General features: G+C 45.6%; 1 protein-coding gene across 2 annotated transcripts in view; it reads right to left on the bottom strand.

The window, feature by feature from the left end:
* cntln (centlein, centrosomal protein) overlaps positions 1 to 26,681 on the bottom strand; it is a 354,488-nt gene that overhangs the window by 195,239 nt on the left and 132,568 nt on the right. For both annotated transcript variants that reach the window (XM_078396868.1, XM_078396869.1), the window contains exons 11-12: positions 8,744 to 8,869; positions 780 to 901 (exon numbers count right to left, since the gene is read on the bottom strand). In XM_078396868.1, coding sequence (XP_078252994.1) covers positions 780 to 901; positions 8,744 to 8,869 — 248 coding nt within the window. The remainder of the gene's footprint in view (positions 1 to 779; positions 902 to 8,743; positions 8,870 to 26,681) is intronic.

Genomic DNA, 26,681 nt, shown 5'->3' with positions numbered 1-26,681 from the left:
TCAAGTCCTGACAACATCCCCGTAAATCTTCCCTGCACTCTTTCCAGCTTAACAACATTTTTCCGATTGCAAAGTGGCCAAAACTGAAAACAATACATCAACATTGAACATATCTTATTTCACTGGTAAAATTCAGCTCGATGGACTATATTCAGACCAATGTTGTGATGATATCTGGACCCAAATGGACCCAATAAAGGGATGTCAGTGCACAGATTATTCATGTGGAAATACTGCATGATGGTTCTGTTGATAATCGATCACTTTGCTGTTGATTGAAAGTAGGCAGATTGGGTGATAATGAATCAGACTGTACCTGCCCTGTCTTTTTTTCCAAGTACAGGGGATACCTAGATAGATTTTCATCTCACGTGAAATATGCCATAGTTATGGCTGTCCTGGGAGTTTAGCTGAAACAGTGGCATGATCTTTGATACTAACACTTAAATAACTAGCTTATAATCATTGTTAAAACTCATCCATTTTCAAGTAACAGCATGCTAATAAATAGACAAAATAACAGACCAGCAAGAGTCAAACAGCATTTGAAGTAAACATTCACTTACATCTCCAAAACATGAGTTTATTTTTCCGTGTGCATTCCAACTTTTTTTCCCCCATTAATTCCCAATTTCTAACATTTGCATTGTTTTCTCTGTCTACACAAATTAACATTTTTCTCTTTCGGCCAGATCTACTGTTATGACATAAATCAATCCATATTCAGACCCAAATATGCTGCCAGTTTCATTTAACAAGAAAGTTTCGTATGAACTTACTTGATTTGTTCCCCTTCCAATTCTTTTACTTGCCCTTTAAGTAACCTGTAGTTGTTCTGCAATGTTCGCAGGCGCTCCAGACGATTGTCATGAGCCTTTCTCAATTCCTCATTCTCTTGGTCCTGAAAGGGAGATTAAAAGCACCATGTTCAGAGTTCTTATAGATCCAATACCATGTAAATTTCTAGGTCTGTTAAGCCTTATTATAGTCAATAAATAAAATCTTTAAAATGAAGTTGAGTCTGAAGAAGGGTCTCGACCTGAAATGTCACCCATTCCTTCTGTCCAGAGATGCTGCCTGTCCCGCTGAGTTACTCCAGCATTTTGTCTATCTTCGGTTTAAACCAGCATCTGCGGTTCCTTTCTACACAATAAAATCTTTAATTCTAAATTGGTCGCACCTATGCGAAGATCTAAAAGTTGATTGGTTTTTCATTCACTTTCATGCGCCATTATACTCAAATAAAGGAGATATAATTATTAACAAATTGTGGCGCGGCGATAGGCCCAAAATGAAGGCGATGAACCAGGAGTTTCGGGAGGAATTTTATTTGCTGTCGTTCTCTTGTCCAGACGGGTCTGCAAGAGAATGATCGCGCCTAAACCCCTGCCATTTATCCCTGTAGCTAGGGGCCGCCCCCGGACTAGTCCATTCCCGTGCCGAGAGGTTCGAATGTGGAATGGCCCGACCCTTGGGAGCCGCCACAGGACCCCCCCCCCCCCCAAGAACAGGAGGCACGAAACGGACCGGCGGGCGCACAACCCGACCAAACCGCGTACGGAAGTCGGCCAACAGAGGGGCCGGCGGAGACACAAAAGGAGGGCTACCTCGCGGCCGAGGCTGGGCAACAAGCAACGGCTGGTCCATGTCCATATGTGCCGGCTTTAACCGGTCAATCGACACGGCCTCCGGCCGGCCCCCCGTGTCCAAAACAAAGGTTGTCTGTCCGTGCTCCAGCACCCAGAACGGGCCCTCATACGGCCTCTGGAGCAGCGACCGGTGGGCGTCACGGCGCAAGAAAACATAGGGGCAGTCCCGGAGGGCCGATGGCACGTGCGGGTGGAATGTCCCATGGCGGGATGTCGGCATCGGCGTGAGCCGGCCAACTCGATCGCGAAGGCGCTGTTGGGTGGATGAGGGCGGTCCCTGCTGCTCCGGCGCCACGAACTCCCCGGGCACTGTGAGCGGTGACCCGTACACGAGCTCCGCTGAAGATGAGGCTAGGTCCTCCTTAGGGGCCATTCGGATGCCCAGCAAGAACCACGGCAGTGCGTCCATCCAGTCCGGGCCGGAGAGTCGCGCCTTCAGTGCTGCCTTGAGTTGCCGGTGGAATCTCTCCACCAGGCAGTTTGCCTGCGGGTGATAGGCCGTGGTGTGGTGCAGCCGCACACCCAAGAGGTGAGCCATGGCCGACCACAGCTCAGAGGTGAACTGTGACCCCCGGTCCGAGGAGATGTCCACCGGCACCCCAAAGTGAGCTGTAGCTGTCAAAGTATCGGCCAGCGGAATGGCCTCCGGCCACCACGTGAAACGGTCCACTACCCTGAGGAGGTGGGTGATGCCCCGGGACGGCGGGAGAGGCCCCACAATGTCCACGTGCACGTGGTCGAACCGCCGGTGTTGGAAACGGAACTCCTGGAGGGGCGCCCGGACGTGGCACTGGATTTTTGCCGTCTGGCACGGAATGCAGGTGCGGGCCCAGTGGCCAACCTGCTTGCGCAGACCGGGCCACATGAAACGAGCAACCACAAGTGCCTTTGTCGCCCGGATGAATGGGTGAGCCAGCCTGTGGATAACATCGAAAACCCTCCGGCGCCAGGCGGCAGGAACGATGGGGCGCGGCTGATCGGACGACACATCGCAGAGTATCGTTGCTCCTCCATTGCCGAGAGGGACATCCTCAAGGCTGAGGCCGGAGATGGCAGTTCGGTAGGCAGGCATCTCACCGTCCGTGTGCTGAGCCTCCGCCAGGGCAGAAGTCAATGCTGGGCGCCACCTCGAAAACAGCATCAACGGCGGGGCGGGACAATGCGTCGGCCACCCGATTCTCCTTCCCTCAATGAAGCAGATGCAGGTGTTGAACTCCGAGATGTACGCCAACTGCTGCTGCTGCCGTGCGGACCACGGGTCGGAAACCTTTGCCAGGGCGAAAGTGAGCGGCTTGAGGTGCGTGTAAGCGGTGAATGGGCGGCCCTCCAGGAAGTAGCGGAAGTGGCACACAACCAGGTACAGAGCAAGGAGCTCGCAGTCGAACGCACTGTACTTCTTCTACGCGTTGTTGAGGTGCCGGCTGAAGGCCAGGACCCGCCAACCCCCATCCATCAGCTGTTCCAGCATGGCACCAACCGCCGCCTCCGAGGCGTCCACCGTAAGGGTGGTCGGGGCATTCTCCCGTGGGTGAACCAGCAGCGCAGCCCGAGCAAGGGCCTCTTTCGCGCCGTCAAATGCCGCGACCGCCTCGTCGGTCCACTCGACGTCCTTACGCTTGCCCGCCAGAATATGATACAGCAGCCGCATGATGTGGGCCGCGGATGGCACAAAACGGTGATAAAAGGCCACCGTGCCGACGAACCCCTACAGGTCGCGCACAGAGGATGGACGGGGAAACCGGCGGATGGCGTCGACCTTGTCCGGCAGGGGAACCGCGCCTTGTGAAGTCACGTGGTGACCGAGAAAGTCGACGGTGGTCACCCCAAACCGGCACTTGGCGATGTTGACAGCCAAACCATGCTCGCTGAGCCGCTGACAGAGCTGCCGGAGGTGGGCACAGTGCTCCTGCCGCACCAAGATGTCGTCGAGGTAGACGAAAACAAACTCGAGACCGCGACACACCCCGTCCATTAACCGTTGAAAAGCCTGCGCGGCGTTCTTAAGGCCGAACGGCATCTGCACGAACTCGTACAACCCAAACGGCGTAATGATTGCCGTCTTGGGCACATCCTCCGGGTGGACCGGGATCTGGTTATAACCCCGCACCAAATCCACTTTGGAGAAGATAGTAGCCCCGGCCAATGGGCGTTGAAGTCCTGGATGTGGGCCACAGGGTATCGGTCTGCGGCGGTAGCGGCATTCAGCCACCGATAATCCTCGCAAGGTCGCCAGCCCCCGCTTGCCTTGGGGACCATGTGGAGTGGGGACGCCCATGGGCTGTTCGAAGGGCGGATGATCCCCAAGGACACCATCGCGCGGAAATCCTGCCGGGCCAGACGTAGCTTATCGGGCGGCAGTCGGCGTGCTCGTGCGTGGAGGGGTGGGCCGGTAGTTGATATGTAATGCACCACCCTGTGCTTGGGGGTCGACGACCGGAACTGTGGGGTCAGGATGTCTGGGAACCCTGCTGAAACCAGACGCGAGGCCGGGCGGTCCAGAACATCGGTAACTTAACGGAGACTGCGTCGAGAGACAGGGCCCGGTCGGCCTGTGAGGCGGACGGTTCGGCGGCTCTGCCTTTTGGCTCCATTACGACACCAATGGAGCGTCAGGGCCACCAATGTGGCACGGCGATAGGCCCGAAATAAAGGCGAGAAGCCAGGTGTTTCGGGAGGAATTTTATTTGCTGTCGTTCTCTTGTTCACATGGGTCTGCAAGAGAACGATCGTGCCAAAACCCCTGCCATTTATCCCTGTAGCTAGGGGCTGCCCCCGGACTAGTCCATTCCCCTGCCAAGGTGTTCGATAGTGGAATGGCCCGACCCTTGGGAGCCGCCACAAAATTAGTATAATTTCAGATTCTTCATTAATGGGTTGACAGAGGGACAGGAGTTACGTTCAGCAGAACTTCCTACAGCAGCTGAGGAAACACAATCTGCCATAGGCAATGATGGTCCAATTCTATACTGCCATCGTAGTCCGCCTTTACCTTCTCCATCATGGTCTGGTTTGGCTCAGCCACCAAGCACAACATCCGGAGGCTGCAACGAATTGTTCGATCAGCTGAGAAGGTTGTTGGCTGCAACCTTCCTCCCATTGACAAACAGTACATTGCAAGGGCCAGGAAGCGAGCGGGCAAAATCATCTCTGACCCCTCTCACCTTGGCCACAAACTATTTGAAGCACTTCCCTCTGGAAGGCGACTCCAGACTTTCAAAGCAGCCACTGCCATACATAAAAAGCTTTTTTTCCGTGAGTAGTAGCTCTACTCAATAACCAAAGGTCTGTAGTCTCTTTTTGCTCTGGTTTATTTCACTCACATGTTTAAACTGTAATATTGTATTCAATAGTCAATAGTCATTTATTTGTCACATACACATAAATGTGTAGTGAAATGAAACATTACCCGCAGTTGAAACATTAAGACCAATAAGAATAATCAATAAAAATGCAATAACACATACAATCATACACTAACACCAAACAAAGAAACATCCATCACAGTGAGTCTCCTCCAGTCCCTTCTCACTGTGATGGAAGGCCAGAATGTATTTTCTCTTCCCTGCCGTCTTCTCCCGAGGTCAGGCTGTTGTAGTTGCCACGTCGGGGCGGTCGGGGCTCCCGACATTGGAGCGCCGCGCCGGACGGTGAACGGTCCACAGCCTATTCCAGGCCGCGCCGGACGGTGAAAGGTCCGCGGCGGGCCGACCCAAGCCCCGTGATTCGGGGCGGGCGAACACGCTGCCTCTGCCGGCGCTCCCGATGTCGGCCCCCACCCAGGGGCCTGCGGGCTTCCGACGTCCACGCGGCCCGCGCCGGAGCCTCCGGAGACGAGTCGCAGCCGCTCCCGCAGCATCCGAAGGCGGCCAGCGCCGCAGGTGGTGAGTCCGGGCCGCGGGCTCTGCGAACCAGAGCCCCAGGTGGTCCCAGGTGCATGGCCGCTGGTAGGCCGCAACGGGAACGGAGACACGACACAGAAACAAGTTCGTGTCTCCGTTCGGGAGAGAGAATTTTTTACAGTTCCCGTTCCCTCCCACCCCCTCCCCCCCACATAACATACAAACACTACACCATATTAAAACTACAACTCATACAAAAACAACAAAAAACACAAAAGACAGACGGACTGCAGGCAAGCCGCAGCTGCGACGGCAGCGCTGGCTCCTCCTTTCTTAATGTTTTAATGTTTTATGCTTTATTCTTAATTGTTTACTGTATTTTCGTGTTGTTACTTGCGAGCGGAGCACCAAGGCACATTCCTTGTATGTGTACATACTTGGCCAATAAACTTATTCATTCATTCGGAGGATTTAGTGACATGAAGCATATTCTAAAATTACAAAGACACCCTTTTACAAGTTACATTAACAATAATGATTTATTGGTTCATTTAAACATAGACTAAAATACCAATATGATCAACCTTTGCTCTTGTCCTTTTATGACTTCGTTTTCACTAAATTTGACAAGACAAAATTCTATCTGTCAAATTTGAAACAATGCAATCTGAATATATCAGTATTCTATATGGAAGATCGACAGTTGGCAGTTGTTACAAGGTTGAATGCAATTCATAAGTTTATGATGATTAGCATAACACAAAAATAAATATATATTCCACATGCTGCCAGCAACAGTGCAATGGGCCTACTGAATATTGTGGAGCTGGTGGGATGCAGACCAAATTGAATGCAAAAGTAGGGAGGTTAATGCACAGTTATATAGGAAATGAGTGAAAGTCGTCTGGAATACTGTGTACAGTATTGGTCACCTTATTTAAAGAAGTATGCTAATGTTTACTAGACCAATTCCTGAACAGACAAGTTCTTACATGGAGGATGATATTGAATGATATTGGTCTTGCATCCGTCAGTGTTTAGAAGAGTGAAAGCAACTAACTGAAAGAAAAATGTTTCTGAGGGGGCTTGGCGAGACAACTGTGGACTGAATCCTTCCTCCTGTAATAGAATTCAGAACAAAGAGTAACAGATTGAAAATAATGGATCGCCTATTTAAGACAGCGATGAGGTGGCTGAGAGGATTGCGTGTCTTTAGAACTATTTTCCACAAAAAAATTAACGTTTTAAAGTTAAAGGTAGATAGATATTTGAATAGCAAGGCGATGAAAAGTTACTGCAGGTTGGCAGGAATGGAAAGTTTAGGTACCATCAGCTCAGCTATTATCTCTTTATTTGGCGGAGCCGGCTGGAGATGCCAAGTGGCCTTCTCCTGCTCCTAATCCATGTGATAAAGATGAAAGTGACGTGAAGCCTGAAGAAACTAGTCTAATATGTGACTTTTTTTAAAGACATGGTACCAGCGACCACATTATGTCCACCAAAGGGTTGCAAAGTAGATATTTGAATTAGTGGTGATGCTGCCTCTTCCACAGAGCAGCTAAGGAATATGGTTAAATGGTATTATTCAAAAGAAACTAAACTTAAATTAAACAAAAGGAAATTAAATATTGCTCTCAAGTTATTGTGAATTCGACGGGAGAAGAAAATGTGTCTTTTGGTGGAATCTCTAAAAGTGTCAGAAATTACAGAGAATAATTTGTTGAAAGTGGAGACTGATGGTATACAGGTAAATCACCTGCCGAATTACCCAGCACTCTTGGTTAAATCATTTTTTTGTTGAAAGAGGGGTTGGAAAGTGGAGGTTAACTGATTTAGTGCTCTGTCGACCTTAGCCATGGTGAAGGAAAAGGAAGGGGTCACAGAAGCAATGGTATAGAAAATCTCACCTTTGGTACAGGTATGTGTGAAGGGATAGCCAAGATGGCCGTGGGCATCTGTGACCTTTTAATAGATAATCTCTTACAAGTTTAAGATGGATCAGATAAAAAAGAGAAAGGGAAGGATCAAATATGAACCTTTGAAAGTAACAGCAGAGGTAAATAGATTTTAGATTTGTTGAGTAATATAAAAACGCAGAAAACTGCACCAATACAGTCATCAATGCATTGGAAAAAAGAGGCAATGCGTTTAGGTAGGTTCAAACATATCTCACCATGAGTTAGGCATAGCCTGGGCTATGCAGGTTCCCATGACCATGCTTTTGATTTGGAAGAAGTGTGTGGAGTTAAATAAGTAGTTCAATGTAAGCATATAAATATTTAGCAACAGCTTTGTTTGCCTTGTGTGACAGCGCTCAAATCAGCAAAGCTAGTTTTGTACAAGATGAAACATTACTGATATGAAAAGTAAGGTTTATGTCCAAAAATGTCATGTAACAATATCAATTGAATTATTTTGTTCTTGATAATATTCTTTGGTGGAGGGCTTGGGTGTATCCCGAAACTGAATTGCAGAAGTAAAAGCTATTTACTTCAGTGTTTAATCACAAGATGAGATTTTATAATATAAATTTTGTTCTAACCAACTTCACAGATTAGGCTATAAAATTTGACAAGCAAAAGTCACCACAAAGATTAATTCATTTCAGATCAGTTTAACAAAATAATAGCTTCAGTTCCCGCCGGTAACTGCAAAGGGCACCATTTTGTGGGAAGAGAACAATTCTGGTGCATCTACCTTTCCTAGCAATGATGAACTGATTTGAAGGTTTCTCGATGACAAAGATAATTCAAACTAAAACCCAAGTTATTTGAGATTTCTTACCAGATTCTCCCCCCTTCAGTTTCCTTCACTCTTGGGGCAGTCAACACAGTTTTTTGTTAAAATGACTGCTCTTTCCATTATGCTATCAGAATATTTATACAAGAGATTATAAGAGACCACTGCAGCATTGCAGATAGGTTGGCAACATTGCACTATGCCAAGTTTTAAGTCAGAGCAGACAGTTCCTACAGACCCAGAATAGGTGGCTAAACTGTTCTTATTCATCATCTTATAATAATAATAATATGATAATATAATATTATAATAATAATCATATTCTTATTTTAAGTTGTGGATTAGTCAAGGCTTTTAAAAAGAATGTGTCCAGTAATGCCAATGGGAATAAAAACCCATGCAAGACAACCTCTGGATTTCAAAGGCTTGGTAGCAACTGTTGCTGAGAAGAAATTGTTAGAACTTCACTGAGCAAATATGAAGAGGACAGTAATCAAACCTAATACAAGGAATCACCTTAAGTTTCAATAGTTCCTCGAAGTTTTGATTCTTCGGCTGTATTTTATCTGTTTTCGTCATTTTTTCTGGTTCTCGAGTAGAATTCTTTGGAGAAAGTGACCTGGAACGCTTCACACACAGATCCTACAATGTACAGTAAAAAAGCAAATGCCATAACAAATGCCAAACCAATGAAATCAGATAACCAATTTGGTTTTTTTTTGTGATAGTTCCCTGAAAGAATTCTTCAATTAATCTCATTCCACACCTCTTTCCCCATCACCCTTCATATGTTTTCAATCTTCAAGAAATTTCTAATAAGATTAAATAACTTCTCATCTTTCCTTCCAGCATTTTCCTAATTTAAGGACAGAACTTTAAGTATTAATGCAAATCTGTAAATTAGTTAAAATACTCCTATAGAAAGATAACAATCTTTAAAACTTGTGGAGCAAATTACATTTAATTTAACTGCTGTGATGATTAGACACAGCAAGTTTGCAGTGAAGTGACAATGTTTTCAATATATACAGGAAATCTTTTACACACAATACAAATGCAGCAGCAAATGAGAAAAGTGTGACATTTTAACAAATTATCAATTCTTCCCTCAACCTTCTTGGCTCTGAGGAAACCAATCACAGCTTCTTCAGTCGCACCATAGAACTGGCATCTCACATCCTAGTAAATCACCTCTGCAACATCTCCAGAAACAGTAGTGCCTGGAACAGAATATGTTATTCCAGCTGAGACTAAACCAGTCTTTTATAAAGCTTTAGCATAACATCCTGCTTTTACATTCTATTTCTCTATTGGTAAAGCGAAGACTCCCAGATGTTTATTTTTAAAACCAGGGCTTTTTAACTTGTCCAACCACCTTCAAAGATTTATGTACACACCCCTAGGTCTTTATTCCTGTACCCCTTTTAAATAGACAAACTTAATCAGACATATAAAATTTTAGTTTCAGTGCAAGCAATGGAGAATACTGATAATGAATTATAAAAACTCGATGTAGAATACCAAAGGAATAACAAACTGAATTATAACAATGTTACCACTAAAGACTTCTCTGCAACTCGCTAATGAGTGTATTCATTTACATTTACATTGTTCCTTCCAGAATAATGATCTCCCATCAGGGAAGGCTCATGGGTTGTAGACACAGAAATCCAGAGCCTCATTACAAATAGGAGATACAGGCTGTTCTAATTGCTCTATGAGGTGCAGATTTGGATATGATAGGATTATAGGAAACAAGTGGGAAAATGATTTTTCTACACCCACCACCCCCATGCACACTGCGCTTTGAAATGCTTTCACTTGAAGGAGGGAGTTTGTCTCCAAAAAAACTTAACTAAATAAACCACCACATTTTTGAATAATAAAACAGAAATTCTAAATTTGCAGATGATTCCAAATTGGTAGTGGGGAGAGTCAATCCTGAGGAGAACTTCGTAATTACACAAGGACATAATAAAATTAAAAATGGGCAAGCAAACTGGGAATTAATGTTCAACTCGGATAAATACAACATAATGTAAGTTAATTTTTTTGTGCATTTGATATTATACCTGATGATCTGTGGGTGTAAAGAAAAATCCAACGATCTGTGCAACGCCACTGAATATCAGAAATCTTACATCAATCCCATATAAATGAAGCCTAAAGAGAATCTAAAATATCTTTTGGTGATGGAAAATTAACTTAGTGAGACATAAAGTTAAACCCTTAACTTTTGAGGGTATATAATTTGCCGTGGACAGTTAGAAGTCAGAAGCTAGTCATTCTCCTCCTGTTAAGGGTGTAGTCAAGTAAAAGCAAACTTTGCTTTTTATAGCAAGCTGAAACATACAAATTATTAATCAAAGGACTTTAGAGTCATAGAATCAGAGTCGTATAGCACAAAAGCGGCACGGCGGCGCAGCAGTGGAGTTGCTGCCTTACAGCGCTTGCACTGCCGGAGACCCCGGTTTGATCCCGACTAAGGGTGCTGTCTGTACAGAGTTTGCACATTCTCCCCATGACCGCGTGGGTTTTCTTTGAGATCTTCAATTTCCTCCCACACGCCAAAGACAGACAGGTTTGTAGGTTAATTGACTTGGTATAAGTGTAAATTGGCCCTAGTGTGTGTATGATAGTGTTAATGTGTGGGGGTCGCTGGTCGGTGCGGGCTAGGTGGCCTTCACCCCAACTCATCCAATGATAACCTTTTTGCCCATCAACCCTAATTCATTCGTCTGCATTAGAACATAGAAACAAAGAACATAGAACAATACAGCACCGGAACAGACCCTTCGGCCCACGTTTGTGCCGAACATGATGCCAAGTATAATTGATCTCATCTGCCTGTACATGATGCATGTCCCTCTTTTCCCTGCACTTCCATGTGCCTATCTAAAAGCCTCTTAAAAGCCACTGTCATATCTGACTCCACCATCACCTCCAGCAATGTATTCCAGGCCCCCACTACTCTCAGTGTAAAAGAACTTGCCCCGCACATCTTCATTAAAAGTTCCCTCTCACCTTATTAGCTATGCCCTCAAGTGTTGGACATTTTTACGCTGAGGAAAAGGTTCCGATTGTCTACCCAATCTACGCTCTCATAATTTGATATACTTCGAAGTCTCCCCTTAACCTCTGATGTTCCATAGAAAACAAACCAAATCTATCAAATTTCACCCTGTATCTGATATCCTCTAATCCAGGCAGCATTCTGGGAAACCTCTTTTGCATTGTCTCCAAAGCCTCCACATCGTTCCTGTAATGGGGCGATCAGAACTGCACGCAATACTCCAAATGCGGCCTAACCAAAGTCTTATAAAAACTGCATCACGACTTCAGGACTTTTATATTCAACTAGACCAAGTGGACCCGTTGGGCCCAAACCTCACCTGCATTGGTGCGGCACCTTCTCCTCCCCCTCCCCCTCCCTTTCCCCCCCCCCCCCTTCCCCCCCTAGCAATGAAGCCAAGCATATGATACGCACTTCTTTACCCACTATCTACTTGTGTTGCCATCTTCAGTGAGGTTTGAATTTGGACTCCAAGATCACTTTGCAACACAATGCTGTTCAGGGTCTTACCATTAACTGCACACCTCACATTTGCTCGGATTAAATTCTATCTGCCATTTCCCCACCAATTTCTGCAAGTGATCTATATCCCATTGTTTTTTTCTGACAGCCTTCTTCACTGTCTGCACTCCTCCAATGTTGCTGTCATCAGCAAACTTATTCACCAACCCATCTACATTTGCATCCAAGCTATTTATTCGATACCTTCGATTTGTACCAGCATCTGCAGTTATTTTCTTACACTACATTTGCATCCAGCTCATTTATATGTATTGCAAACAGCAGAGGTCCCAGGTCAGAGGTGTGATCATTACCTCAAAAATACTCTTCCACGGTAAGACCAGTCACCTGGCCAGTCTCGTATCCCAACACAAAGGCCAGTATGGTCCCTCCTCGAGTCAAACAATCCACATGCTATTTCAGGAAACCTTCTTGGATACACCAAACAAATTCTGCCTCGTATAATCCTCTTTCCCTGAGTAAATCCCAGTCCATATTGGGGAAGTTAAAGTCACCCATGACAACAACCCAGTAGTTTTTGCATCCTTCTGTAATCTGTCCACATATCTGATCCTCTATCCCCTGCTGGCTATGGTCCATAATATAATCCCATGAGGATAATTGGTCCTTTCTTGGTTTTGAGCTCAACCCATAATGTCTCAGCAGACGTACTTTCTAGTATGCCCTTTCTCAGTATTGCCATGACATTCTTCCCGATGAGTAAAATAACTCCTCTACATCTTTTACCCCCCCCCCCTCTCTATTTCAGCTGAAACATCAAAACCCAGGTACATTAAGGGGGCAGTCGTGTCCCTCTCACAACCAAGTTTCCATAATGGCCACACATAATTCGAGGCACTGATCCAGACTCTAAGTTCATCAGCTTTACTCACATACACCTTGCATAGAAGTAAACAGGACCATATCCTTTTTCTACCTGGCCTATTTAAGTGTTTGCCTCTTAAACTTAGCAATTATTGGAATAATTGTCTCAGATTCCACCATATCTACTGTCGGCACCTACCAGTTATCAACAAGTATCTATGTTACAAAACTTACCCTCAGATCCCCTTTGAGACTCGGTCCTCCTCCCTTACACCTCTCTCATTTTTGATACCTAAAACTTTAACTGTGCCTTTCACAAAATGTCTTTTAACAGTAGAGTAAGAATACATAAATGTCGATCGTTGGATATCTTTAATCTTTGATATTAGATGTTTTATTTGCATCTAAATACATTTTAAAAAATACCCTTTTTATTGCTGTCCAACATGAATAATAGAATAACCACAGGTGAGGTTAAGAAGTGTGTTTTAGGCACATGCTGAAAATTCCTTAAAAGCTGATTAAGTATAGCCCACAGGCATTCATTGAATAGTTGCACTGTGTGGATCTTTCTACTTCAAAGATTCAAATTCCAGCATGAACCTACTGAATGCGCTATTTAGTGCAGCTCCAATCATTAAATCTAGCAATTGCAGGCAAAATTTCAGTTGCATCAGATGACTGTTGAGAATGCCAACACGCACAATGAGATTCACCAGCCTACCTTACCTGCCCTCTAGACCTTATCAGCCGACACCACCCAGGATGCAAATCCCATTTCCCACCACTTGGCCCACAACCTTCTATATCATACCTTTGCAAGAACTCATCTACATGCAGAAGTCATAAAGTCACACAGCATGGGAACTGGCCCTTCGGTCTGTCCATACTGACCAAGATGCCCCATCTCAGCTAGTTCAATTTGCCCGTGATTGACCCATAACTCTCTAAACCTTCCAAGCCATATACCTTCCCAAGTGTCTTGTAAATGCTGTTATAGTCAATGGTCAATAGTCAAGTTTATTTGTCACATACACATGAATGTGCAGTGAAATGAAAGATTACCCACAGTCCAAAAATAAGAGCAATAAAAATAAGCAGTAGTAACACACAATCATAAACCAACACCAAACAAAAAGAAACATCCATCACAGTGAGTCTCCTCCAGTCACCTCCTCACAGTGATGGAAGGCCAGAATGTCTTTTCTCTTCCCCTGCCGTCTTCTCCCGCGGTCAGGCTGTTGAAGTTGCCACGTACCAGGCCGCGCAGGACGGTGGAAGGTCTGCAGCGGGCCGACCCAAGCCCCGCGATCCGGGGCGGGCGAAGACGCTGCCGCTGCACGTTGGGGCGGTCGTGTCTCCCGACATTGAAGCCCCCGTCGGGCGGAGAAATTCCCGCGGCCTATTTCAGGCCGCGCCGGACGGTGAAAGGTCCGCAGCGGGCCGACCCAAGCCCCGCGATTCGGGACGGGCGAAGACGCTGCCGCTGCCGGAGCTCCCGATGTCGGCCCCCACCCAGGGCAGAGGTTGCGAGCTTCCGACGTCCACGCGGCCGGAGCCTCCACAGGTGAGTCCCAGGTGGAGGCCGCCAGCTCCAGGTGTTTGGCCGATGGTAGGCCGCAGCGGGAACGGAGACACGACCCAGAAACAAAAGGTCGCGTCTCCGTTCGGAAGAGTACCTGTTTCAACTACCTCTATCGGCAACTCACTTCACGTACCCACCAGCTTTGAGTGAAAAAGTTGCCCCTCACATTTCGAGTAAATCTTTCCTATTTAGCATACATATGGTTCTTGATTCCGCTACCCTGGGTAAAAAACTCAGCATTCACCCTATCTATTCCCCTCATGTTAAATATTGTGAGAGTACCTGCATCTGCAATCTGCTTAGGCAGAGTTCCAGATTTCAACTATCCTTTAGAGGTTTTTTGCACAATACTGCACTAAATCTCCTACCCTCATTGTCCCTGTTCACTTCAACCAACACATTCCTCATTCCCTTACATTTCCTTTCAGTTAAACACAATTGATTCTGTACCATACTTCTGCCTCTCAAACAAATAACAAAATCCTATCAGATTTTGATTACTACTTACAAGGGATCTTGTAATCTGACTTCCTTTGTGAAAGTACCTCATTACTCATTACCAAATTCAACATAGAATGTTCCCTGGTTGGCTCCACACATATTGTTCTTGGAAACTGTCCAAGTGCACTCTTTGAATTCATTCTTGTGGCTACCCTTCCGAACTTGATTACCCAGTCTACAGCAAGATTAAACTCTCCTTAATTGTTGCACTATTCTTTTCATGCACCCCTATGCTTTCCCCCGTCTGCTTCAGAGACCTGGATCACCAAAAGGTACTAGTAAAATACCAAATTCTCCAATTATTGATATTGATGTCCACTCCAAAGTCAACGTCCACAGTACTGAAGTCCTATTTACAGTCAGTTGGTTCCAATGCACAGCCACATTCTTCATTTGCATTAGTCGGAGTCAGGGAGTTGTACAGTGTGGTAGCAAGCCCTTCAGCTCATCTTGTCCATGCCGACCATGTTGACATTCTGGGCCAGTCCCATTTGCCCGCATTTGACACATATTCCTTCAATCCTTCCTATCCATTCATCTGTCCAAATTATCTTATAAAAGTCATTATTGTATTGGTTTCCATACCTTCCCCTGACAGCTTATTGCAGATTTAGATTATCTGGTGAGTGAAAAAGTTGCCCTGTGGACCCTCTTAAATCTCTCATGTTAAGCCTATGTCCTCTAGTTGTAGAAACCTCTACCCTGGGAAAAGGAATGTGAGTGTTCATTTTATCCATGTCCCTCATGATTTTGTATACCTAATAAGGCCAACCCTCAGCATCCTAAGTTCCAAAGAAAAATGTTCCAGCTTCTTCCTCTAACTCAAGTCCGCAAGTCCAAGTAACTTCATGGTGAATCTCTTCAACACCATTTCCAACTTAAGGACATCCTTCCTAGACCAGAATTGCGCACAGTACTAAAAATATGGTCACACCAACGACTTGACAGCTGCATCGTGAGTCCCAACATTTGTGCTCAATACCTTTCTCAATGAAGACAAATGTGCCAAATGCCTTCTCCACCACACTGTTCACCTGACTCCCACTTTTAGGGAACCATGCACCTGTACTCCTAGATCTTTCTGTTCTGTGATGCATTCCAGGGCTTTATCATTTACTGTGCAAGTCCTGCCCTGGTTTGATATTCCAAGGTGCAGCACCTCACACTTTTCAGAGTTAAATTCAATTTGCTATTCCTCAGCCCACCCTCCTAAATAATCTGCATCCTGTTCTAAATTAATTCTAAAACACCACCACTGTCCGCAACACCATCAATTTGGGTGTCATCTGAAAATTTACTAACAATGTTAACCACATTGTCTTCCAAATCGTTAATGCAGATAACAAACTTCAGTGGATCCAGCAACAACACCTGCTGCGTTCCACTGGTCAAAGGCCTCCAATCAGAAAAACAACCCTCCATAACTACCCAAGGATTCCTTCCACCAAGCCAATTTTGAATCCAAATGGCTGGTTCACCTTGGACTCCATATGATCTTGCCAGACCAGCCCACCTAGTGAGACTTTGTCAGATCATATCATATATCATCATATATATACAGACGGAAACAGGCCCTTTCGGCCCACCAAGTCCGTGCCGCCCAGCGATCCCCGTACATTAACACTATCCTACACCCACTAGGGACAATTTTTACATTTACCCAACCAATTAACCTACATACCTGTACGTCTTTGGAGTGTGGGAGGAAACCGAAGATCTCGGAGAAAACCCACGCAGGTCACGGGGAGAACGTACAAACTCCTTACAGTGCAGCACCCGTAGTCAGGATCGAACCTGAGTCTCCGGCGCTTCATTCGCTGTAAAGCAGCAACTCTACCGCTGCGCTACCGTGCCGCTACCGTGCCGTGTCAAATTCCATATAGACAATGTTTACCTTCCTGCCCTCATCAATCCTCTTGGAGACCTTTTTAAAAATTCAGTTTCATTATACATAATTTCCAAACACAAAGTCTTGCTAACTATCCCCAATCAGTGCTTGCCTATCCAAATGCTGGTAGATCCTATCCCTCAGAATCCCCTCCAACAATGTTGTTACCACTTTGTACAGAAATGTAGTAATTTTTACTCCAGTTAAAATAACTGAACCTTAGTTCAAAATAAGTCACCAACCATTTTTATTTAGATGGTTTCTGGAAAGATATTGTTAAATTTGTATTTTCTGGAATATTTAGACTTTAAAATTGGTAGATATAACTTTGGTTAATAAGCAGAATGTTATGTTTCAAGTCAAAATGATTATTTGCTGTCTACAAAATGAGTGTGAACAAGATGACATAGAACCATTTTTCCAACTCCCCCGGCCTCATGTTCATGTCACTTACATGACGGGTTTAATTGTGTCAAGAGCATGATGGCCCCACAGTTGCAAATGATCTTGTCATCTACACTATTTCATCTAACCAGCACCACCGCTGGTGAATTCATCCTTTTCCTTTAATGTCAGGCTTCTGGTTTATAAAAGAGGCCATTATATTGTCATCCTATCATTTTTAAGCAGCGTTAGCTTGTGGATTTTGACGCCAAGCTGAGGCAGGCATTGCAGTCATTCTTCTAGCAATCTACTGATATCTGTCTAAGCGTCAAATTGCTGGTCGTATTTTGCAGCATGATCTCTCTTTGAAGGTGTGTGTTGGAGTCAGTATTTGTTGCTTTGCTGTTGTTGCAGGTCTAGAAGAGCAGCCTTCCAGCACTGCCTGCGGCACTGAACAAGGTTGCATCCTACTCCTGCTCACTAGCTTTTTGCCTGCAGCAAAAGTTATATGCATCTCAAAGGATGCAGTATCCTTGCATTCCATAGTACTTACACCACAATACTTATAGCTAGTGTTTGCCGTTGTTCTGCACAAACATTCTCCATCACGCTTTATTAAATGTTTCTCTCACTAAAGATAGTCAGTCCACATGCTACTGCATTCTCGTTCTCTCGACTGTCTGGTTAAAATATTTCTGTACGATTTTAAAGCCAGTGCATAAGTTTTAAAAATGATTATCTGTATTTAGACCTCTAGTTTTGTTCTTTCCCCACAATCAAATGTAATCTTCCATTCTTTGCTTTTTTCAAGAAAATGGCCAAGCTGTTTCAAGTTCCTGATGACTCCAATTGCTCACACAGTGAGTTTGAATGAGGAAGAAGTTAAGAGCTCATGTCAAGGAGGTAATGGGGACTTGGGTGATGAAAATGAGGAAGGACCTGGCCACGTGGCCAAAGTTGTACCCTTTGGGACTGCAGATCGCTGACATCCATTCTGGTGCTGCTGGTTCTGAGTGGCTAATAAGACCAATGGAGGAACCAAAGATTTGTAAAGGCAAGAAGACACTAATTGGTGTTATCTACAGACCCCCAAATAGTAGCCCGGATGTAGGGTGTAAGATGCAGCAGGAGTTAAAACTGTCATGTAAGAAAGGTAATGCCACTGTGGTGATGGGCGATTTCAATATGCAGGTAGACTGGGAAAATCAGGTTGGTTCTGGACCCCAAGAAAGAGTTTGTAGAGTGCCTCCGAGATGGATTCTTAGAGCAGCTTGTAATGGAGCCTACCAGAGAAAAGGCAATTCTGGATTTAGTGTTGTCCAATGAAGCAGATTTGATAAGAGAACGAGGTAAAGGAACTGCTTGGAGGTAGTGATCATAATATGATTCGTTTTAATCTGCAATTTGAGAAGGAAAGGTTAAATCAGAAGTGTCAGTGTTGCAGTTGAACAAAGGCGACTATGAAGGCATGAGAGAGGAGCTGGAAAGGAATCCTAGCAGGATTCACGGTGGAACAGCAATGACAGGAATTTCTGAGCATAATCCAGAAGACGCAGGATCACTTCATTCCGAAAAAGAAGAAAGGTTCTAAGGGGAGTAGGAGGCAACCGTGGCTGACAAGGGAAGTTAGGGATGGAATAAAACTAAAAGAAAAGATGTAAAACACAGCAAAGAGTAGCCAGAAGCCAGAGGATTGGGAAACTTTCATAGGACAACAGGTAACAAAACGGGCAACACGGGCTGAAAAGATGAAGTACGAGGGGAAGCTGGCCAAGAACATAAAGAAGGACAGTAAAAGCTTCTTTAGATATGTTAAGAGAAAAAGAGTAACAAAGTCAAATGTGGGTCCCTTGAAGGCAGACACGGGTGAAATTATTATGGGTAACAAGGAAATGGCAGAAGAGTTGAACAGGCACTTCGGATCTGTCTTCACTAAGGAAGACACAAACACTCTCCCAGATGTACTGGAGGACAGAGGATTTGGGGGGGTAGAGGAACTGAAAGAAATTTTCATTAGGCGAGAAATAGTATTGGGTAGACTAATGGGACTGAAGGATGATAAATCCCCTGGGCCTGATGGTCTGCATCCCAGGGTCCTCAAGGAGGTGGCTCTAGAAATAGTGGACGCATTGGTGATCATTTTCTAATGTTCAATAGATTCAGGATCAGTTCCTGTGGACTGGAGGATAGCTAATGTTATCCCACTTTTCAAGAAAGGAGTGAGAGAGAAAACGGGGAATTACAGACCAGTTAGCCTGATGACACAAAGCTGGGTGGCAGTGTAAACTGTGAAGAGGATGTTAGGAGGTTGCAGGGTGACCTGGACAGGTTGAGTGAGTGGGCAGATGCGTGGCAGATGCAGTATAATATAGATAAATGTGAGGTTATCCACTTTGGCAGCAGAAACAAGGAGGCAGATTATTATCTCAATGGAGTTAGGTTAGGTAAGGGGGAGGTGCAGAGAGACCTGGGTGTCCTTGTACACCAGTCACTGAAAGTTGGTGTGCAGGTACAGCAGGCAGTGAAGAAAGCTAATGGAATGTTGGCCTTCATAACAAGGGGATTTCAGTATAAGAGTAAAGAGGTTCTTCTGCAGTTGTATCGGGCCATGGTAAGACCACATCTGGAGTATTGTGTACCGTTTTGGTCTCCTAATTTGAGGAAGGACATCCTTGTAATTGAGGCCGAAGTAGAAATGGTCGAAAACCTCAATTTCCTCGGAGTCAATATCACCAACAACTTCTCCTGGACCATCCATATTGAAGCAGCGACCAAGAATGCACACCAACGCCTCTACTTCCTTAGAAGGCTTCGGAAGTTTGGCATGTTCCCTATAACTCCCACCAACTTCTACAGATGCACCATAGAATACATTTTATCAGGATGCATCACAGCTTGGTTTGGGAACAGCTCCATCCAGGACCGTAAGAAATTGCAGCGAATTGTGGACACAGCAAACCAACCTCCCTTCTATTGCTTCCATTTATACCTCATGCTGCCTTGGCAAGGAAGGCCAGCAGCTTAATCAAGGACATGTTGCACCCTGGCCACTCTCTCTTCTCCCCTCTCACATCAGGCAAAAGGAAAAGAAGTGTGAAAACACACACCACCAGATTCAGGAACATTCTTCCCAGCTGTTATTAGGCAACTGAATCATCCTACCACAACCAGAGCAGTGCTGAACTACGATGTTCCCCTGATGTCCCTCTGTCTATCTTTGACCGGACTTTGCTAGCTTTATTTTGCACTAAACATTATTCCCTTATCATGAAACTATACACTGTAAATGGATTGATTGTAATCATGTATTGTCTTTCTGCTGATTAGTTCGCAAACAAAAAGCTATTTACTGTACCTCGGTATACGTGACAATAAACTAAACTGAAGAAAGGCAAAGAAGGCAGGAGAAATACATGAGTCATGATGCTGCTTTATAGGACTTTGGTTTGGGCGCATTTGGAGTATTGCACGCAGTTCTGGTTGCCCATTCAGGAAGGTTTTGGAAAGAGTGCAGAGGAGGTTTACCAGAAAGATGCCTGAATTAGGGGGTACAAGCTTTTGGGAGAGGTTGGACTCTTGTTGATAGGATGGTTCAGTGACCTTATAACAGCTGTAGAAACCTTCGCTGTATCATTCACCAAGGCATATGGGATGGATGACTGTTATGCACACATTCTGAACCAAAGTAAACCGGATGCAGATGCAGTCACGGAGAAAGATAAATTGTTCAGCACAAAACATGCTTCATATTGAGCACAAAATACAAACATTTAAAAAAATTAATTCATCTTCAGTTTATCAGTCTGATGCATTACCCTAAGCATTTTCTCCAGAGATGCTGCCTGACTTGCTGAGTTACTCCAGCATTTTGTGTCTATCTTTGGTATAAACCAGCATCCGCAATCCCTTTTTATTACATTATTATTTCATCTTGACATCTACTTTGTGAAATGTGCACTAAATATATGTAAAAAACAAGTTAATTTAAAACCGCATTGGTCAAGAACTTTTGTTGTGACACTGTTGCTCAGTGAGAATATCACCAGCTGCTTCTCCATTTCATAATCCTGTCTTTTTGGCAAGAATATTCACATCAACATTAGCTGCTATGGGAATCATAAGGAGGTAAGATCCTGGAAAATATTCAAATGGCACTTCTCCAAGTCCTCGAGAAGCACCAATTTATGGCTTTGCCTGACCTTTGTTCTCCCACCCCACCACACGGCGCCCAGTCCTCCTTTGTTCCCGGCAGTGCGTCCTCCGGCTACCACGTGGTCCGTCCTCGACCACCAGCGTCCTCAATGACCGTAGCACCAACCTCGTCGGCTGACACCTCCGCAGCGCCGACCCAGATCCCAGCCGCGGGCTCCGTCGAACCAAGCTCTATAGGCCGCCGCGGGCTCTGCCGACTCACGAGGCTAGGACTCCCACCCACGAGGCTCGGGCTCCAGCTCTGACCCGCGAGGCTCCGGCTCCGACCTGCAAGGCCCCAGCTCCGACTTCGACCGGCGGGGCTCTGCCGCCTGGCTTCTCTGCGGCCTCCTGGGACGTGTCTGCCACTGTGGCTGGTGATATGCCTCGATGACTACTAACTGGTGGCACTAGCATCCGTGGTAAATAAGTGCTTTGAGGGTAGACACAAAATGCTGGAGTAACTCAGCGGGACAGGCAGCGTCTCTGGAGAGAAGGAATGGGTGACGTTTTGGGTCGAGACCCTTCTTCAAAAGTGCTTTGAGGGGATGGTTATGGCGCATATAAACTCTTACCTGAACAAGGACCTGGACCCACTGCCATAATAGATCAACAGGGGAAGCAATCTTGCTGGATCTCCACTCTGCACTGGATCATTTGGACCATATGTACACCTACTTCTGGCTCTTGATCATCGACTACAGGTTGGCGCTCAACACCATTATCCCCTCCAAACATGTTTTTAAATTCAGGGAACAGGGTCTCTGCTCACCCCTATGCAACTCGATCCTCGACTTCTTCATTGACAGACCACAAACAGTATAAATTGGCAACGTTTTCTCCTCAATAACTATTGGTGCAGGAACACCTCAGGGCTCTGTGCTCAGTCCCCTACTCTACTCATTCTCTAGCCATGACTTTGTAGCCAGACACAGTTCCAATGCAATCTTTAAACTCACCCACGACACCACCGTTGTTGTATGAATAATGGGAAATGCCGAGTCAGGGTATAGGAGGAAGATTGAAACTGTGACTGAATTGTGCCACAACAACAGCCATGCTCTCAACATCAGCACGACGAAGGAGCCGGCTGGTGACTTTAGAAAGGGAAAACCAAGGATCCACAAACCTGTCACCATCAACGGGTTGGCAATGGGAAGTTACTGGGCATTATATCTCTGATGATCTATTCTGAGCCCAGCACATTGAGGCAATCATTAAAAAAAAATTCATCAACGCCTCTACTTCCTTCGATGATTGAGGAAGTTCGGTATGTCAACGAATACTCTCATGAACTTCTACAGGTGTATGGTGGAGAGCATATTGACTGGTTGCATCATGACCTGGTTTGACAATTCAAATGCCCAGGAACAAATGAGATTACAAAAGGTGGTGGACACTGCCCACCACACATGGAGGTGCTGCCTGACAAAGGCAGGCAGTAAAGAGTCACATTACTCAGGCCTTGCATCAGTTCAAGACTAGCTTGTTTATCTGTCGGTATTGTGCTACAGGCCTGTTATGCTACTGCAAGTATGAATTTTGTAGTTCCGTTGTCGCTGCATATATGACAATTAAACTCTTGACTCTCAAATTAGTTGCTACATTTCAAAATGTTACTCTTCAAGTATTTCATTGCTGTCAGTTATTTGTGGGACCAGAAAAATGGATATGGCAAAGGGGAAGGGGGGGGGTGGGAATGGGGGCAGGACACTGGGTGAATTGGGTGGGCACCAGTTCTACTCTCACTCCCCCTTCCCTTGGACAGAACAAGGATAGCTTTCCTAGTCCTTAGCTTTCACCCCAACAGCCCCCGCATTCAACACACTATTCTTTGACATTTTCGCCACCTTCAAGGTGATCCCAAGTCCAAGTCAAGTCAAGTCAAATTTATTTGTCACATACACATACACGATGTGCAGTGAAATGAAAGTGGCAATGCCTGCGGGTTGTGCACAAAAAGAATTACAGTTACAGCATAGAAATAAAGTTAATAAGTTACTATTAGTGTCGACAAAAATTTAGTCTCTGGGGTTATAAAAGTTGACAGTCCTGATGGCCTGTGGGAAGAAGCTCCGTCTCATCCTCTCCATTTTCACAGCATGACAGCGGAGGCGTTTGCCTGATCGTAGCATCTGGAACAGTCCGTTACTGGGGTGGCAGGGGTCCCTCATGATCTTATTTGCTCTGGATCTGCACCTCCTGAATGTATAGGTCCTGCAGGGGGATGAGTGTAGTTCCCATGGTGCGTTCTGCCGAACGCACTACTCTCTGCAGGGCCATCCTGTCCTGGGCAGAGCTGTTCCCAAACCAGACTGTAATGTTGCCGGACAGGATGCTCTCTACAGCCCCAGAGTAGAAGCAATGAAGGATCTTCAGAGACACTCTGAATTTCCTCAGTTGTCTAAGGTGGTAAAGGCGCTGCTTAGCCTTACCCACCAGTGCGGCAATGTGCGTTGCCCACGTCAGATCCTCTGCGATGCGGACTCCCAAGTATTTAAAACTGCTCACCCTATCCACAATCGACCCATTTATCTCCAGTGGCGTGTACGTCCTTGGATGTTTAGCCCTTCTGAAGTCCACAATCAGCTCCTTTGTTTTAGTGACATTCAAGAGGAGGCTATTGTCCTGACACCAGAGTGCCAGATCAGCCACCTCCTCCCGGTAGGCCTTCTCATCGTTGTTGGAGATCCAGCCCACCACCACAGTGTCATCAGCAAACTTGATGATGGAGTTTGAGCTGAACCTGGCCCCACAGTCATGTGTGTACAGGGAGTACAGTAGGGGGCTAAGGACGCAGCCCTGGGGGGATCCTATGTTCAGGGTGAGGGAGCTAGATGTGTGTTCCCCCATCCTGACCACTTGGGGCCTGGCAGTGAGAAAGTCCAGGACCCAGGCACACAGAGGGGTGCTAAGCCCCAGTTCCAGCAGCTTCTCAACCAGTCTGCTGGGGACTATTGTGTTGAATGCTGAACTAAAGTCAATGAACAGCATCCTCACATAGCCCCCCCCCGGCTGTCCAGATGAGAGAGAGCATCCCACCACCAGTCACATCTTCCTAGCCCTACTCCTATCCGCCTTCCACAGAGACTGCTCCCTCCGCAACTCCTTGGTTCACCAATCCCTTCTCACCCAAACCGCCCCTTCTCCAGGCACTTTCTTTACAACCACAGAGACATTAAACATTCGCCTAGACCTCCTCCATCACATCCATTCAGGAACTCGGCTATCCTTCCAGGTGAGCCAGAGATTCACGTGCACGCCCTCGAAGCTGCATTCGGTATTCCCAATGTGGCCTCCTTTATATCGGCGAAACCAAGTGGTCTAAAAAAGACACAAAGTGCTGGTGTAACTCAGCGGATCAAGCAGCATCCCTGCAGAACATGCATAGGTGATGTTTTGGGTCGGGGCACTTCTTCAGACTGAATCTAGACTTTGTCTAGATGTTTCGCTGAACACTTGCGCTTGGTCTGCCAAGTCCTGCTGTATCTCCTGATTGTTAACCATGTTAGCTCCCCTTCCCATTTTCTCCTGGGCCTTCCCTATTGACAGAGTGTGGCCATATGCAAACTGGAGGAACAGCACCTCATATCCTGTTTGGGTAGCTTACAACCAAATGGTATGAACATTGAATTCTCCAATTTCAGTTAAACCCCCTTTCTTCCCCCTTCCCTCTGTTCCACCTGGACTTGCACGCAGTTCTCCACTTCCTCCTCCCCTGGAGTCTTTCTACCAATATTCCTTCACAATTTGCAACTTTTCAAACCTTATCTCACACTTTTCGTCTCCTCACCTGTCCTTTTGTCCGTCCGTCCATCCATCCATCCATCCATCCATCCATCCATCCATCCATCCATCCATCCATCCATCCATCCATCCATCCATCCATCCATCCATCCATCCATCCATCCATCCATCCATCCATCCATCCATCCATCCATCTATCTATCTATCTATCTATATATCTATCTATCACTTGCCAGGTTTTGCCTTGAGCCCCCTCTCCTCCAGCTTTCTCTCCCACCACCAACCACCACATTCAGTCTGAAAAAGGGTCCTGAACCAAATCATCACCTATTCATGTTTTCCAGAGATGCTGCCTGACCCGCTAAGTTACTCCAGCACTTTGTGTCTTTTTTTGTAACTCAGGATCTTGTATCCTTGCATCTCTATAAAAATACAAGTTCTTTCAGGGGCACAATGCTAAGTTTCAGACAGTTGGCTCTTTATCATAACCTATCCGGTGTCAACATATTTATGCAATAACATTGTAACCAGCAAACCATTTATACACCCAAGATTTGGAAAACACATATTTCTTAAAAGTCATTTTTGTTTATGTTGTTCACTCAGTGATAGGTATTTAGAATGAGCTGCCAGGAGGAAGTTGAGGCCTATACTAGAATAGCATTTAAAAGACACTTGGACTGATACATGGATAGGAATGGTTTACGAAGGCAGGCTGCCAACTGCAGCTGGGGAACGCTCAACAACTGTATCAAAATTTATTACTAAGTCAATTGATTTGTTGCAATTTTTCCTTCCTCTTGTGATAGTAAGAATAGAAAGGCAGATTATTATCTGAATGGTGTCAAGTTAGGAGGAGGGGGAGTTCAACGAGATCTGGGTGTCCTAGTGCATCAGTCAATGAAAGGAAGCATGCAGGTACAGCAGGCAGTGAAGAAAGCCAATGGAATGTTGGCCTTCGTAACAAGAGGAGTTGAGTATAGGAGCAAAGAGGTCCTTCTACAGTTGTACCGGGCCCTGGTGAGACCGCACCTCGAGTACTGTGTGCAGTTTTGGTCTCCAAATTTGAGGAAGGATATTCTTGCTATGGAGGGCGTGCAGCGTAGGTTCACTAGGTTAATTCCCGGAATGGCGGGACTGTCGTATGTTGAAAGGCTGGAGCGATTGGGCTTGTATACACTGGAATTTAGAAGGATGAGGGGGGATCTTATTGAAACATATAAGATAATTAGGGGATTGGACACATTAGAGGCAGATAACATGTTCCCAATGTTGGGGGAGTCCAGAACAAGGGGCCACAGTTTAAGAATAAGGGGTAGGCCATTTAGAACGGAGATGAGGAAGAACTTTTTCAGTCAGAGGGTGGTGAAGTTGTGGAATTCTCTGCCTCAGAAGGCAGTGGAGGCCAGTTCGTTGGATGCTTTCAAGAGCGAGCTGGATAGAGCTCTTAAGGATAGCGGAGTGAGGGGATATGGGGAGAAGGCATGAACGGGGTACTGATTGAGAGTGATCAGCCATGATCGCATTGAATGGCGGTGCTGGCTCGAAGGGCTGAATGGCCTACTCCTGCACCTATTGTCTATTGTCTATTGTCTATATCTTTTAAAAAACGAGCACAATTCATACAAAACTTCATGGACATTTTTCAAGTTAGGATTCAAGGGGAGACGCTTACAGGGGAAAAAATGCAGAATTTTAAAGCAAGGATTTGCAAGAATGCATCAGGATTATATTTTCAGGTTTAGACTAATGTCGCCTC

The sequence above is a fragment of the Rhinoraja longicauda genome, chromosome 3, assembly GCF_053455715.1.
Source record: "Rhinoraja longicauda isolate Sanriku21f chromosome 3, sRhiLon1.1, whole genome shotgun sequence".
Taxonomy (NCBI): domain Eukaryota; kingdom Metazoa; phylum Chordata; class Chondrichthyes; order Rajiformes; family Arhynchobatidae; genus Rhinoraja; species Rhinoraja longicauda.
The sequence above is the reverse complement of the archived record's forward strand: the minus strand, read 5'-3'. Positions and strand labels throughout refer to the sequence as shown.